General features: G+C 38.8%; 1 protein-coding gene across 2 annotated transcripts in view; it reads left to right on the top strand.

Annotated features, from left to right (window-relative positions):
- si:ch211-149e23.4 overlaps positions 1-6,698 on the top strand; it is a 29,446-nt gene extending 22,748 nt beyond the window's left edge. For both annotated transcript variants that reach the window (XM_036559013.1, XM_036559004.1), the window contains exons 11-15: positions 63-225; positions 1,689-1,849; positions 2,911-2,986; positions 3,368-3,401; positions 5,944-6,698. In XM_036559013.1, the coding sequence (XP_036414906.1) occupies positions 63-225; positions 1,689-1,849; positions 2,911-2,986; positions 3,368-3,401; positions 5,944-6,075 (566 nt within the window). In that variant the 3' untranslated portion in view covers positions 6,076-6,698. The remainder of the gene's footprint in view (positions 1-62; positions 226-1,688; positions 1,850-2,910; positions 2,987-3,367; positions 3,402-5,943) is intronic.
- The last annotated feature ends 9,671 nt before the right edge of the window (positions 6,699-16,369 follow it).

The raw sequence follows: 16,369 nt of genomic DNA, 5'->3' as shown, positions 1-16,369 counted from the left end.
AGTTCTGATGCGGTGACTGGTTTCATGTTTTTAACTCTGGAGGAAATCTGCTTTCTCTGCAGTTATCTCATCCATTGTGGTTTTAAACAAAACCAGTCCACTGCATGGGAACCATGGGCAACACACTGCAGTGAAGAGAATAGCACTGCAGGAAGCTCTTCCTCATCAGAGGATCGTTTTCAGAGTCAATGGAAACACGCCAACATGTCATATAAAATGTTTCAGGTATGCTTAGTCAGCTTTACTAAATGTTCACGTATTAATTCCAATATAGCATTCAAGGAATATATTACGGATTACCCTACTCAGTTTCTACACACATGCCATACTGTGCAAAGGTATTAGACACCTAAGCACAATTTTTAAAACTTGGCAGTTGTAAAAATACATTATTAGAACAGATGCAAATAAACATAAATACAGTAAAAAGTAAGAAGATTTTTTTATTTGTAAAAAAAAAAAAGTTGTTGGTATCTTACAAGCTAGTTTGAAGAGTAATGTTTGGTTTCTTCTGGATGCCCCCAGGCATCACATTAATCTAGCATCTTTGAGTTAACATGAAGCCTTTATTAGCCAAACTAGGGTGTTGGACGTAATGTTGAACTAAGGAGGAGAGGTTTGGAAATGATCAAGTGAACATATTAACATATGTGAATTATTATTTATTATGAGTATATGTTTGTTATTTGTATGTATTTTATTGTAATATTAGTGTTTTTTCCTGAGAAAATAAATGGTTATTGTTTTTTTTAAATTTGCATGTGTATATATATATATATATATATATATATAATATATATATATATATATATATATATATATATATATATATGGCATAAATATGGAATATAAAAACACATCGTCAACTTTTTGGAAATATTCACAGTGGACCACAGAGCACATTCAGACAGTCTTCAGTCTTAATAGTATGATAGTACATCAAAAATATTAAATTACACAAACCCCAAATCAGTCAGCTAAGACATGTTTTTCTTCTTCAGTTTTGCACCAGAAATATGAGAGATTGCTAACAAGTAATGTAAGTTTTTACTTATACAGTTAGCACTGTGCAAACTGAATACCTTGAATACAACTTGCCTCAAACTGTCTTGTTAAGTTGTCAATAATCTCAAATAGACTTGCTTATATGGAATCTGGCCCAGTATGACATCCTCTTGTCTATAAAAATAGACGAAAGTAACTTGCATAGATCAAAACGCTGGTAGCAGCCTGAGTTTTGTCTATACTTTTGTGTATTTTATGCCATATAGTGTCAGAAACCACAGAAGTAAATCTGCTTAAAGCTGCACTAAGTCAGTTTTGGGAATTTGGAGACCTCTCTGGTGGAAATGTGCAAGTGCAAGTGCATTGAAAGAGACCTAAAGATGTATGTTGCAGCACATGGACACTATATTTTAGCGTTTTTTTATTTTTTATTCTGACTCAGTAATGCTACTTCTTTTAGTTTTGCTAAGCTTCCATAAAAATGCTTCCATTAGCTTTATTAACCTCTTAGCTCCAGTAGGAACTGAAGATGCAAATTTCAGACACAAAACAAGTGTTGGCTAGTTTATCTACATTTGGGGTAAAAGAAAGACTGTGTGAATGTATTTTTTCACCAAACTATCACTTTAATATATCACTGCTCCTCTTTAAATGTACTGCCATCTTTGTTTGTCTGGCCTCAGACCTGATGGATCAGCTGCACACACTGTTGCTTTGGCCCTTGTTTTTGCTGAGTCGGTGTCAGAGCAGGACTCTGGTTTGTACACATGCCATGCTTCATGGTACCATCACAAGGCCACGGTCTTCATTCAGGTGGATGTAACCAGCCAGGAAACCTATATGAGTGAGTTCTGCATCATCTTAAGAGTCACTGGTGTTTTAAATAGTTCAAGTAATTGCTTGACAAAAAATCTAATTTACACAATTTTCCCTTCATCCTAAATGTAGCTGGGTAGCCAGGTGAATATGACATGACTAAGTTCCTCAAGGCCCTCATAGTTAAGGGGAAATTCTATTTTTCAAATTTTTGGAATAATTCAGATGTAAACAAAGTCAGTCAAAGTGGTTTGGTGTGAAATGCTCTGTTCTAGAACAACTGACCGACTCAGATTTCTTTCCAGTGGTGGTGATATCTACACGATAACACAAGACTATTGAAGCTATATGTGTCTTCTGAGTTTTTATAGGTAATGCTGATGATGGTAAAATAGTGGTATATCTTGATTATGTTTTCTTTCAGGGCTATTTTGCCTTTCAAAGCCTTGCATGTACACCTCTTTCATGTTATTCACTTTCTGTGAGAGAGCTTTTAAAGGCATTAAACTCTTCAAACGTCTGGTTCCTATCACCGCCACTGTGAACAACTCTGACCTGGTAAGAATCTTTAGAACAGAGCACTTCTCATCAAACCACTCTGAATGACTTTGTTTACATCTTTTCTATTTATATATTTAGGAATCTTGAAGAATCAGTGGACTTTGCCTCTGAATTCATACTGAAGTGTTAGTGCACCAAAAAAATCACAGTGCAATTTTCCCCTTCCTACCAAAAGTAGTCAAACAACCAAAACATGAAGAAAAAAAATCATATGGCAAAACTTGAATCATCTTGAAGCCTGAATGTTGTATATACCTTTGTCCGTTCCAACTGTAGTACAGTAAGTTTCCATAACTTGTTAGCTACATTAGGCTCATAGTTCCAGCTCGATACTATCAAAGCGGGGTTCCGACACTAAACATGTCTTCGCAGAATGTGATTTTTTTTCCTGGTGAATTTAACCATGATGCTTTTGAGGAACAGGGCCTTGTTATACTCATCTTGGCCACCTCAAAAGACTTCTTAAATGCCTCACTCTGAAGTCATGTTGGCGTTCTCTTTCATGTTCTTTCTTTTTTCGGCACACAGTGACATTTATCCTCATCTGTTTCTCCTCTGCTGCCGCGATCACCCTCTTCTTGTTCGTCACGATGTGCGTGCTCTGGTGAGTCGATCTTTATTGTACCACCTGCACAGGTAACCAAGAGCTGCTTTGTTGGACTCAAAAACATAGGTAAGACTATAGACATAACAGGAAGCAAGGTAGCACACCTAGACCAATAACGTGCCATGCTATTCATAAACAGGATGTGCAGTGGTTTATATAGACTGGGTACACATTGCCACATTAACCACAACTACACCATTCGTTCAGCAAAAACAGTTTCTTTATAGCACTAGACTGGTACCCTGTGATTTGTATATCTGCACAACTGGCATGTTGCACAACCGTCATCAACTGCCATGCTTTTCTTTATGAAGCTCGTGAAACTGCACTCACAAATATGTCACAAAGTAACAGTGTCCCATCTTTGATTCATTATAGCAAGCGAAGTGGAGAGAGTCGCTCATCAAACAAGGTATTTACAGTGGTACATTCTTCATGTTTGTCCAATTTACAATCACCATTGCAGTCTTATTTTAACACAGTCTCAGTTTAATACAACCCTTATGGAGGCCGCACTGCACAGTTTCATGTTTTCCCTGCTAATAAAGCTCATGAATGGTTTGATCAGTAGCTACTGATCAGAGATCCAGGTGTTGACACCAGAAAGGAAAGGAATTTGGAAATAAATGAGTAAAATGGATTTATTATTTTCATCTGAAAAATACTTCTCATCTGAAAGCACAAATCCATCTAAACATTATCCCCCCACAATTTTTGCATATTTGCAACACTACATGGTTTCAGATCCTCATTTTTATTTTTTGAACAAAAGAAATTGTCCAGTACCAGCTGACGCTGTGTGAAAAAGTCCAAAACCTTAATTTTGTTTCCTTTTCGACTTGCTCTTGTGATTTGATTTGGTGTCTTGCTGCATAAACAAATTGCGCTTGAGCTTCAGATCATGGACTGATAACCGGACGTTCTCCTACAAAATTTTCTGGTAGATAGCAGAATTCATGGTTCTGCCAATCATAGCAAGTCGTCCAGGACCTGCAAAGCTTCACTACCAACACCATGGTTCATTATTGATATGATATTCTTATTGTGGAATGCTGTCTTAGCTTTACAGCAGGTGTTCTGGGACCCCTGTCTTCCAAAAAGTTCTAGGTTCAACTGTCCACAGAATATTTTTCTTAACCCCTTGGGGCTTATCAAGCTGTTCCTCTGGGTTAGCGCTGGTTGTCACCTTGCAACTTTTTCATGGATACCATTTCTTGCCTAGTCTCTTGGTAGAATGTTAGAATCATGAATGCTGACCTTAGCTGAGGTGAGCGAGGCCTGCAGTTTTTGGATGTTCGTCTAGGTTCTTTTGTGACTTCCTGGATGAGTCATCGCCGTGCTCTTGGAGGAATTCTGGTAGGCCAGTCATTTCTAGGAAGATTCATCACTGTTCAAAGTTTTCCTCCTTTGGATTTAATGGCTTTTACTGTGGTTCACTTGAGTGCCAGAACGTAGCATTGTATCTCTTTCCTGACGGATATTTTCCAGTAACTTTCTTTCTCATCTCTTCTGGAATTTCTTTTGATCATGGCTTAGTGTGCTGTGTGTTAAGACCTTTTAGCCTATGTTGCATTACTGGAAAGGTTCTATTTAAGTAATGTTTAGATTCAACAGGGCTGGTGATAATCAGGCCTGGGTGTGTCTAGCTCAGTTATCAACTTAATTTGGTTTATATATTGAGTAACTAAGGGTGCAATTACTTTTTCACACTGGGCCATTTAGTAGTGGATAACGTTTTTTCTTCAATAAATGAAATAATTTAAAACTTATAACACACACACTGTTTTATAAACAAATGGACTAAAAGTGTGTTACAAAGCTACAAGCTGTAGTAGTAACCATCTTGAAGCCTAAATTGAGGCCTGCCTGTGGTTTTGTCCATTTATATAGATAACAGTTTGTCATGTAGTGTCAAAATCCATATGGTCAAGCAATTTGTAATTGCTTAAAAACTCAGAGGTGGTTTTAGGCAGGAGTGTGATTTAGGCATGTAGTTTGCACAATGTTAATAGTAGGTATAAGCTTATTGTAAATTCTTTTCAGTGAAAAAGTAAAGTATATTGAACTGACATAATTTCCACATGAACAAAATATTATCAACACAATTCATACCTGTGACGTCTCGCACACTGGTCATGAGACTCATGAATTGGGGCTAGATCACACAGTAAACCTTTTAAATATGATGCATTACAAAAAAACTAATTAAAAAAACAAATATATACGTATAGCATGTTTAGAGTTGGCCACTGCCTTCTGTGCAAGATGAGGGACACCCCCTAACTGAGGAATTTCCCCCCACCAGCCAAAGAACTTTTCATGGGAGGCTAAATGGAGTTAATGTTAACACACACACGCACACACACACACACACACACACACACACACACACATATATATATGTATATATATATATTATATATATATGTGTGTGTGTGTGTGTGTGTGTGTGTGTTAATAAATTCACACATTTTAGAGAAATAAATGTATGTGTGTATGTCAGTGCAGTGATTTTACACCGATAGTTCTGGTAGCCATTTTTGTTCATCTCATGCATTTGAATTTTCCAAACTTGAGAGGTATGCACAGTTTGACAATAATATGCAAAATGGAAATACAATATTGTGTTGTATATTATTCATGTGGAAATATTGTGTGCATTTGAATCCAGTAAACACCATTTTTCAGTGTACTTGTGTTCTTTTTTTCAGTATACAAACCTCTTATCTCCAAACTTCAGACACCAAAAGTTTTGGCTGATGGATTACATTTGGGGAAAGGGGAAAACTGTAAATTAAAATTTTCACAGAACTATTCCTTTTAAGTGCATAAGTAAATGCTACTCACAGTATGACTCAGATGCAGGGGAAACATGAAATAGTGCATTTTAAATGGGGCCTCCCAGCAGTTTTGTAAACAGTGCTGTAACCACAGCTCGTATATTGTCCAAGCAGGTCAAGAAGCAGCGGGAGTCGCTAGCTGGCCTCGTGCAGACCCCTTGCTCCCCAGAGCTCAACGGAAAAGGCCCAGAGTATGCAGAGCTCGTGCGCTACTCCATAGTGATCGATGTGAAAAGCACTGTTTGAGCACAGGGCTTCAAGATTTCAGGAGGACAGTGTCCTGTGTGATGCTTTGAATTTGAATAGCAGCAGGCCACTTTCAGGATGCTATATAGGAATGTGAGTCATTATCTCAGTTTGAAAATAAATGCAGTTTTTGTTTGAATTTCACAGTGAGTTTAAAAAATCTTCTGTAAGTATTGACTATTATGACTGATGATAATAAGTGGCTAATTACAAGGAGGAGCTGTCGGGAGGAAAAGGCCCTGAATATGTTGGGTGGTGTGCTACTCTATAATCATCATGTGGCAAGCACTGTATGAGAGCAAGGCTCCAAGATTCATGGTCAATAACTGGCTCATCATGTTTGAATGTGATTTGAGTAGCAGTAGGCCACTATTGACTTGCCATATAGGAATGTGAAAGCATTACAAATATCCTCGACTTGAACTTTTTTTGTTATTATTTCTGTTTGTTTTTCGATACTTTCATACTCTTCTTAAAGTTTTGATGAACCTGCACAAAAATGTATTTGCTGTTAAAAGTATTGGTCACTGGACAACTTATTTTAGATTTATTGATCTGATGTCTTACATTTTTTTCTGTAATGTGTTATGTGTAAATGCATTAACTCATTAAAAGGCATTAAAGATTTCTATGCTGCAAAATTAATTCCTGATTATTGATTTTTTAATTAATATATTAAAATAAATATTTTTCCCCATAACTCTGTCATCAGATTAACTAGGACACTGTGGACTCTCTGTGTGTGACACTCTGTGTTCAGCTGCTAACAAGCAATGGGAGTAAACGGGGAGGAGTGAGAACCCTCTACAGTGAAAACAGTTCATACTTCTCTGAAAGGATGCTTATGCTGAGGCCTAACAAGTAACAGTTTCTTTGGTGTCTGTAATAACTGGGAAGATGAGGCAGGATACACATGGCTAATTCGGCTTAATACACCACTCAGTTTCACTACAGGCAGGGGTCAGTACGCAGGCAGACAGCCACAGTCCAGGCAAATCCATATTAACAAAAACCAGGGTCAAAACACAAAGGAACCAAGGAACAGAAACATGGTTTAGAACTCACAGCAAATAGCAAGACTTCACAAAGATCAAACCAAACAAACCAGTATACACAGGACATAATAGCTGCATCCCAATTCAGGGGCTGTGTCCTTCGGAGGCTGCATTTGAAGGCCGATGGTGTCACAGTGGCACGACTAGGCTGTCCCATTTCAAAGGCTCCTTTATATGCGGATGTGTCCTACTTTTCCAACATATCCTGAGGTTCATTGCATGCCAGCGAGGATAAATTGCGGCTGAGGAGTACACTTTTAAATATAAGTAATGGGTTTAAACTGAGTCGAATAGCTAACAATACAAATGTTAATGTGGTCTGAAGCAAAACTTATGGTAATGCTTTGTTTTGTTTTAGGGAGCAAGGAGCAGATAGTGAGAAGTGTCTCCAGCTCTAATAAATGAAAAATAAAAAAATAAAATCAAAGTTTCTGGCTCCATCTTTAAAAAAACTTGACAAGAGTTTCGTGACCCAGGAGGAGCCAGGGTGAAGCTGGAGCAAGAGTGAGCCAATGCAGAATGTGGGAGTGAATGTGCTGCAGAGAAGAGACCCTGTGACAATATCAAAAAATCATGTACAAATAAAAATTATTATTTAAACACAAAAAACACTATTACAAATGTTTACTTGCTAGCTCACCTACGAAGACAAGAATCATATGCCTAAATCATATACATTTCCATTAAAATATTTTCTATCAATGTTATTGAAGAAAAAAAAGCATGGTCCAACTGAGGGACCTCCGAATCCTGTGGAAATTGCATTTTTTTGACTACCATGAAAAGATGTCAAGTGCTGGGACAAGAGGGGCCAGATGTACATATATGCACCAGCAGAATTTGGACATAGCTAAGCTATATACCCCCCACCTCAAGACTGTCCATGTTTCCTCTTCACCTCTAAGTGTTGCGAGGTTGGTTGGGGCAAAAATCTGGAGGCATCTCAGGACTGGGTTTGGAAACACTGGTGTAGACTATATAGGCTCCAGCCTAGGGTATCTCAAAAAACAACTTTGCAAACTTTTGACATTTGACTTTTTGACCGATTACTTCACTGGTATTTCTGTCATCTCACATGACGGAGGGGTAAGGGTGTAGTGGCGGGGGTGGGGTTATTAATAAGCTGTGTTTTATCATAATGCAGGGCCACCAACACCCAAGCCTTTGGGTCAAACTCACACACTTTGCAAAGAAAGCTCAAACCAGTGAATGGAAAATCTACTTCTTCGAACAAACATGGAAGCAGAGGTGGCTATTTCAGCTCCAGAAAGTAAAAATCCTCTGCAGAATTTTGTCGCAACTGCCTGGCTTCTCTAGTTAGCTCAAAACAGTAGCAGTGCTGTCCAGACAGGTGGAACAAAATCCTGTGAATTTTTACTTTTTGAACCTAAATTACCCACAATTATTTTTATTCTTTCCGCATGATGATCATATCATAACCTGCTGAAAAGTCATTGGCGGTATTTCTGCTTTTTTATGTCACTAGTGCGAGTAAGTATGTGAACAGTGTAGATTGGAAGCAGAGTAGCTTGATTTTGCCTGAAGAAAGGAACTGCTTTAGAAAGCTGGAGTGGCGGTGCTCTTTTTCGCTCTAAGATCACTCTAATAACACTTCATCTCAATGCATGCAAGTTCATCACATGCTTAAGTTCAAGTTCCTGCTTGTTTTAGCTTTGTCTTCTCTACAATACATTATTCTCCTGCTATTATAAATATACATCTCTCTATAGAAAAAGACTTCATTTGATCATTGACAATAGGCAATGTATGTTTATTGTGATCTGATAAAGAAAAGGTTCAGACTGTCTGCTTGTGCTGCATTGCTCCTGTTATAAAACTGGCATCATAAGCACTGCTGGAGCAAAAGTCAAGTCAAGTCAAGTCAAAGTCTATTTATATAGCGCTTTTTGCAACAAGTTTTGTCACAAAGCAGCTTTACAGAAAAATCCGAGTCCAAGCCCCCATAAGCAAACCAATGGCGACAGTGGCAAGGAAAAACTCCCTAAGAGCAAGAGGAAGAAACCTTGAGAGGAACCAAGACTCAAAAGGGGAACCCATCCTCCTCTGGTCGATACCGGACAGCAGACAGCGTTAGTATAAAATATTATACTACAAAACTGGGAAAACAGGCAGAGCAATGGTTAATTAGATTAGTTTTAGTTTATGCAGCAGCAGCAGCATCACTGGGAGGGTCAGTTCATGAGGGTGAGGTTTGCACAGCGTTGTACAGCATGAAGCTCAATGGTGGTCAAACCAGTCTAGAAGGCTGGCGAGCAGTGGGCACCCCATCAAGGCAGAAGAAGCAACAGCATCAGACGCACAGGATGGGCAGCTGTTCATCTCGGCAAAGAAAAGGAAAACACACAGAGAGTTAGTTCTGTAAAGAGTGACCGATCACAGATTACAGTATTAACAGAGTGCAGCACAGACTCCGGCAGGAAAAGGCTACTGAAGAAACTCTAATTGTAAGAACGCAGAATATGGAGCAGACACTGAGCGAGTTTTCTCTCATGTGTGAGTGGTGAGCAAGCTGGTTTGAGTACCTTGGGTCTACATGCTAGCTATCATGAGCTGTGGTCAAAATTAGTGTTTTAAGCAGTGTAACAAGGGATTATTGATAAAAGACTGACAATCTTACTCCAGTCTCACTTCAACAATCTGAAAATCTCACTAAAGTCACCTAAACAATGCAATCCTATCATCATTTTTTATATGGAATATATAAAATCTCAAATTTCTCATAGCCGGAGGCCAAAAAATGGCTTGATCCAGCCTTGCCTGCTGCTATGCTATATGGTCAAAAGTGTATATGTGTGTGTATAAGTGTATATAAGTATATGTGGACACTGCCCCTACCCCCCTACCCCTGAGTTTAGGTGTTTCAATCACACCCATTGTTAATAGATATAAAATCAAACACATGGCCATACAGTCTGCATAGACAAACATTGGCAGTAGAACATTGCTGGCTCTTACTCAGTGACTTTAAACGTGGCATTGTGATAGGATGCCACCTTTGCCACAAGTCAGTTTATGAAATTTCTGCGCTGCTAGATCTGCCCCGGACACAAATGTGCGATAGTGTGAAATGGAAGCGTGTAGGAGCAACAACAGCTCAGCCACAGTGTTAGACCATGTCAACTCACATAGCAGAGCTGCCAAATGCTGAAGTGTGTAGCATGTAAAAATCGCCTGTCCTCTGTTGCATAACCCATTAAAGAGTTCCAAACTTCCTCTGGAAGTAACATCAGCACAAGAATTGTACACTGGGGGCTTCATGAAATGGGTTGCCATGGCCAGGCAGCTGCATCCAAGCCTAAGATCACTAAAGTGCAATGTGATAGGGTGGCTGGAGTGGTGTAAAATACACCGCCACTGGACGCTGGAGCAGTAGAAACATGTTTCTGGAGTGATGAATCACTCTTCACTATCTGGCAGTCTGACGGAGGAATCTGGATTTGGCAGATGCCAGGGAGAAGGCTACCTACCAGAATGCACAGTGTCAACAGTTTGGTGGAGGAGTGATAATGGTCTGGGGCTATTTTTCAGGGTTTGGGCTCAGCCCCATAGTTCCGGTGAAAGGTTAATGACATTTTAGAAAATTATGCTTCTAGCCTTGCAGCAGTTTGAGAAAGGCCTGTTACTGTTCCAGCATGACTGTGTCCCCATTCGCAAAGCAAGCTCTATAACGACTTGGTTTGATGGGTTTGGTGTAGAGGAAGTCTAGTAGCCTGCACCTAGCCCAGACCTCAGCCCCACTGAACACGATTGTGTGCAACATCAAGTGTGAGCAAGGCCGTCTCGTCCAATGCACCTGACCTCGCAAGTGCTCCTTTGACTGAATGGGCACAGATTCCCACAGACACCCTCTAAAATCTTGTGAAAAGCCTCCCAGAAGAGTGGAGGCTGTTATAGCTGTAATAGGACAGTTTTGTTCCTTTATTGAAAGGTAAATGGTTATATGCATTTTAAATATAAATGTTATTAGTATAAATGTTAACGTATAAATGTTAAGTGTGTGCAGTCCTATGCAAATGTGTGAAAATCCCTTTCAAATGACGTTTAGTTGATTTTCTAAGTGAGGGTAAGTTGGCACGTCCTCAGGGGTGGGGAAATCCAGTTCTGGAAGGCCGGATTCCAGCACAGTTTGATTATTTTCCTACTCAAGCACACTTGATTCAACTCATCTGCTAATTACCGAGTTTAGCTGGTGTGCTACAGCAGGAAAATCACAAAACTGTGCTGGACCCTGGCCCTCAGTAGCTCCTCTCTACTGTATTACTGCCCATCTCTGGGAGGAAGCGCATCCTGCTTCAGTACCAAAGCTGGGCGCTGCTGCCTCCTGCTGTCGGTAGAATCTCACTGCAGGCAGCTTTTTTGAATAACCCTTTGGCTGAGAGCGCAACTCAAACTTCCCATGTTTTATTCTTCTCTTAAATGTATGAAAAAAGTGCAAAAAATATTATTCAGACATTTTGTGAATTTTGTAAAGCCATTAATCTTTCCCCTTTGTGCTTGGGTTGTTTGTTTCCCATAACTTTGTCACATATTTTAATGCTTATCTGTGTTTTAAGAGCCCACAGCTGAGAATTCTGAGATACAAATCGATAAATGATAAAAAAAATAATATTAATGAATGAATAAAAGACTTGTTGTGGGCGGGGTGTCCTGGTCATATGTATCAGAGAGCAGGAATTTCTAGCAGAGCGTCATTCAGTGGTCCGTCCGGAAGAGAGAACACACAGAAGGTGAGAGTGATGGTGGATTTGTGCTGTAGTTGTTCCTCAGGAGAAAACAGGCAGCAGCTGTTTGTAGTGAAACTCAAACCGAATCATTCCAACCGTTTGAGCAAAATGAATCATTCACTCCAAACTGAAGATGAAAAACAAGATGTCTACCTATGTGATCACAACAGAAGCGTCTCAAGAGGTTGAGAGCACCACGGGGCAACTGAGGTGTGTACAGGTTTCTTCCAAATGGAGGCTCGGCTTGGGGGGAGGATACTTTTTTCATGCTTGCTGTGGCAGTATGCTTTAGCCTAGCACATTTCATGCTCCTCATGAGTTTATATGGGCTCTTTTGAAACCAACAATAGTCAAAATAATTTAAGTCCATTTTTAACCTTCTAAATGTTTTTAATATGATCACAATCACAGCATCCAAACTATACGTAACTGCAATATAGTGTTTTATCCATGTTGTGTAGTTGTACTCTCTATAGTTCTGTCACCCTTTGTCAGGAGATCTGGATCATATATTCTCAACGTGCTGTGTGTTAACTGTAGATCCAATCGATTGTGGAGAGAATTCATGCTTTATGACAACGGCAGAAACTCTGACATGAAGCATGGAGCTCTGCAGGGGGAGAACCGCATGCAGCAGGAGCTCGCAGCTGTCCGCTATGTGAGTATATGTAGTCACACATACATACATTCTTATTGGGTGCTGCTCAGTACTCAGTAACTGAAACATGTTGTATGTTCTCCATGTAGGAGACCAATATGCTGGGACAGAAGATCACAGAAGATGTCTGTCATCATCCCTCACATAGACATGGACCTGAAGCAGATTCCTGTTTACTTTCACAGTGCTAAGTGTAAGTTACACAGCTCTACAGATGAGCACAGATTATCTTACACAGTCTCTCTTCCATTCACTTCTCATGAGCTCTTAGCTGTTTAAGGTCATAATGTAATAAAATGTAGTAAAACTCAATTATGTCATAATATTTTAACTGATAATGTAACAGTTTATTACAATATTTGAAATGTATTACATTTTAAGTCCAATTATATGTAATCCCTCATTACTTTACTGGACATTTATTCATATTTAAATGATTTTATCACTGATATCACACTGAGCTTAATGTTTATGTGAACCTGCTTTGTACCTTTGATGGTCACATTCCAGTGATGGACAGGGTTGAGGGGGGCTGATGAACTGTGCTGCAACAGATGTGCTATACAGTCTGTAACTATAAACCTACAAAGTGCACCTACATGGTAGCTGTTCCTGATAAAATGACCAATATGTAGGAGTGTTTCATGTGGTGCTTTCATTATTTTGTACAATTGTGAACAGATGACTGAAATATTTTATTCATAACAAATATGGACATAATAAAAAAGATAAAAAAATAATCATAAATAATTATTTTCTAATATCTGTGTGTGTTTATTTTCAACAGGGATCTTTATTCTTTAATAAGAAGTGTGAGAACTTGATTGGACTGAAAAACAAAGCTCTGACGTTGAACAAGGACACAGGGGTACATGAGCTGGACTTCCATGGAAGGGTCACAAAGCCCTCTTTGAAGAACTTTCAGGTCATCTGTCCTGACCATTGTAAGTTCACCTGCATTTATTCTCAGCATGTCTTTGAATGGATGTTTTCATCGGATTGATTGATTCTTTTTTTAATCTTCCTTCTCCATCTCTCTTTTTCGTACACTGCCATTGCTGTTTATCTGTCTTTCTGTCTTTGTAGTCTCTTTTTCTCCTGTTGAGTCTTTTTATCTGCTTGTGTTTCCACAGCAAACGAAATTGTGATGCTGTCTGGTCGCGTGGATCAAGACAAGTTTGTGCTGGACTACATCTTTCTCATGTGCGCAGTGCAAGCCTTCGTCATCGCACTGTCCTGGTTCCACAGCCTCATATGAAGACACATGTGTGTTACATGTGTGCTGTCTCCATTCTCTCTCTCTCTCTCTCTCTCTCTCTCTCGCTCTCTTTCATCCACACTTCTCAACACATGCCATCTCTTTCACATCTTTTCCAGCTTGAAACACCAAAGCAATAAAGATAAAACAACTGCAAACCACATCACTGATTATTATTTATCATCTCCTCAAAAAACAAAAACAGGGTGTCACTCCTAAAGCTCCATGCTTGGTGGAAGAGGACAGGCTCCCTCACAGACTAATTTTTATTGTGTTTTTATATTGTTTATTTGATTAATACCAGTGCTTTTGCAAAGTGGCAACATAATTAAACTCAGTAAACTTGATTAAGTACCATACTTGGGAAGCTTTAACAAAATTGTTTAATTCTTTTTGGACACATAATCTAGAGTCACTACTCTAGACAGGAGCCATATGAGATTTTGTGGTAATTACTAATTACTATTCCCAGCACTATTTCAAATTCACCCCCAAGACTCTTGGTAGAAGCACCTCTAGCAGCAACCACAGCTACCAGTCGTTTTGAGCAGTACACTTGGATTTGGAGATCCTACCCCCCCTCTCCTTTTTGCAGAACTGTTTAAGCTGGAAGAGGTTAGTTGGTTTTTGCTGATAGTCAGCAACCTTCAAGACATTCCATAGATTTTCAGTTGTATTTAGGTCCAGACTTTGAGGCCATTCTAGATCATCCACCTTGTCCACAGCAAGCCACTTCATGGTAGTTTTGACCTTATGATTGGGGTCATTGTTCTCTAGAAATATGAATTTTCAACTCATTTTCAGATGTTTCGCAGATTTCAACATGTTCTTCTCTGAAATCTTCCCGTGCTTTGCTCCATTCATCCTTCCTCGATTTTGACAAGTTCCCCATGCAATATTATGCTTCCACCACCATGCTTTACAGTTGGGGTGGTGTTGTTTTAGTGATAGGCCATCATGGGTTTTCACATTCATGACAGAAAGTTCTACTCTGGTTTCATCTGACCACAACTTATGTCAATTTGTTTCAGGATCTTGCAGGTTCTTTTTCCTTGAAATTCTTCTTGCCACCCTCCCATACAGGCCAGATGAGCGCAATACCTTTGATATTGCATGATGCACATGTTTTCCTCTGCTGGCCATAAAATCGTATAGGTCTTTCACGTTTGCAATTGGGTTCCTGGTAGCCTTTCTGACCATGTATCTTCTCTCCTGATCATCTAGTTTTGCAAACTGAAGGCCCACAGTACATAGTTGTTTTTATTTAAGCTATTAAGAATCACAAAATAAAATGACTATATGACCTTGATGGTAATTGGTCATTCCTGAGATTGTTGGAGGGATGTTGTAGTAAAGGGGAGTGTATACTTAGTAAAACAAAACATTGTGTTGTGTGTAGATTAGCAAAAAAACAAAGAGATTTATTGTATTTTAATTCCAGCTTGTAGGTCAATTAAAGGTGAAAATAGTTAAAGGGTGTGTATTCATTTTATATCCACTGTAATATCATCTAATATGCAGTGTGTAGAGTGTATTTGTGCAAGGGTCTGTTATCTGATGTTCACCATATAAAAACGAAGCCCTGTTTTAGATAGGCTGTGCTAACACTAACATGCTAATGCTAGCTACTTGTCTCGGTGCCTGTTTTTGAGGAACGCTGGGTTCATTGGACATTTTCTGATTCCCTCAACTTGTGTTTTTTATTTCTTTAGTATGAAATGTTGGGTTTAATTACACAATAACCAAGTTACATTAACTAATTCAGCCTACACAGAGAGAACGGTGAGTTCAAGAGAAATTAAAACCAAAGTGCTTTTTCATTACGACCCATAGCAAAAGTGTGCTGTTATAACTTCAATCAACATGAAATGCCACACAACACAGAAGCAAACCCCACAGTTACACTAGCCAGCAATTTCTGATGTTAACTACTTTATTAAAACCAATATTTATTATTATGTAAATAAAAAAACACTAATTGAATCAGCAAAGATTTTTCTTCAAGTTGAATGAATTCAGTGGCCGTTAAAAGCAGAATCTAGCAGCTTTATCAAGGTGAACCCAAAACACAGCTGTATTTTAAATGGTGAATTTCAGATTACACATTGTTGCACAAATGCAGCCAACACACTGCATGTTAGCTGATATTAAAATATAATACCACTAATTAGAGAAAAATACATGATCTTATGCTGCATTCCGATGGTGGATGTTAGAAACCAGCATTTGAATTTGAGTTCTTGTACTCGATATAATATAAGGGAGGTCTTAAATCTGACTATCCTGGACCAACAAGAGCGGCCCGAGGAGAGCAACAGGGTTATTCATAACACAAATACTGGGACACTACTTGAATTTTATTTATTTATTTATTTGTTATACCAAAGATGTCTGGTTGAATAACTACAGCAACAGGTCTGAAAATGAATCTGTAAATAATGTTTTTTTCACAATCTGTATACTGTTGTCGAACTAAAAAAGCTAATTATTAAAAATATATAATATATCCTATGCAAACTACAGTATTTTGCGATTTTACACTGCTACACACTGACAGCCAGCTTACTATTGCCTCATA

This window comes from Colossoma macropomum, unplaced genomic scaffold, assembly GCF_904425465.1.
Source record: "Colossoma macropomum unplaced genomic scaffold, Colossoma_macropomum, whole genome shotgun sequence".
Classification (NCBI taxonomy): Eukaryota; Metazoa; Chordata; class Actinopteri; order Characiformes; family Serrasalmidae; genus Colossoma; species Colossoma macropomum.
Note: the sequence above shows the minus strand (reverse complement) of the source record. Positions and strands in the feature narration are given on the sequence as shown.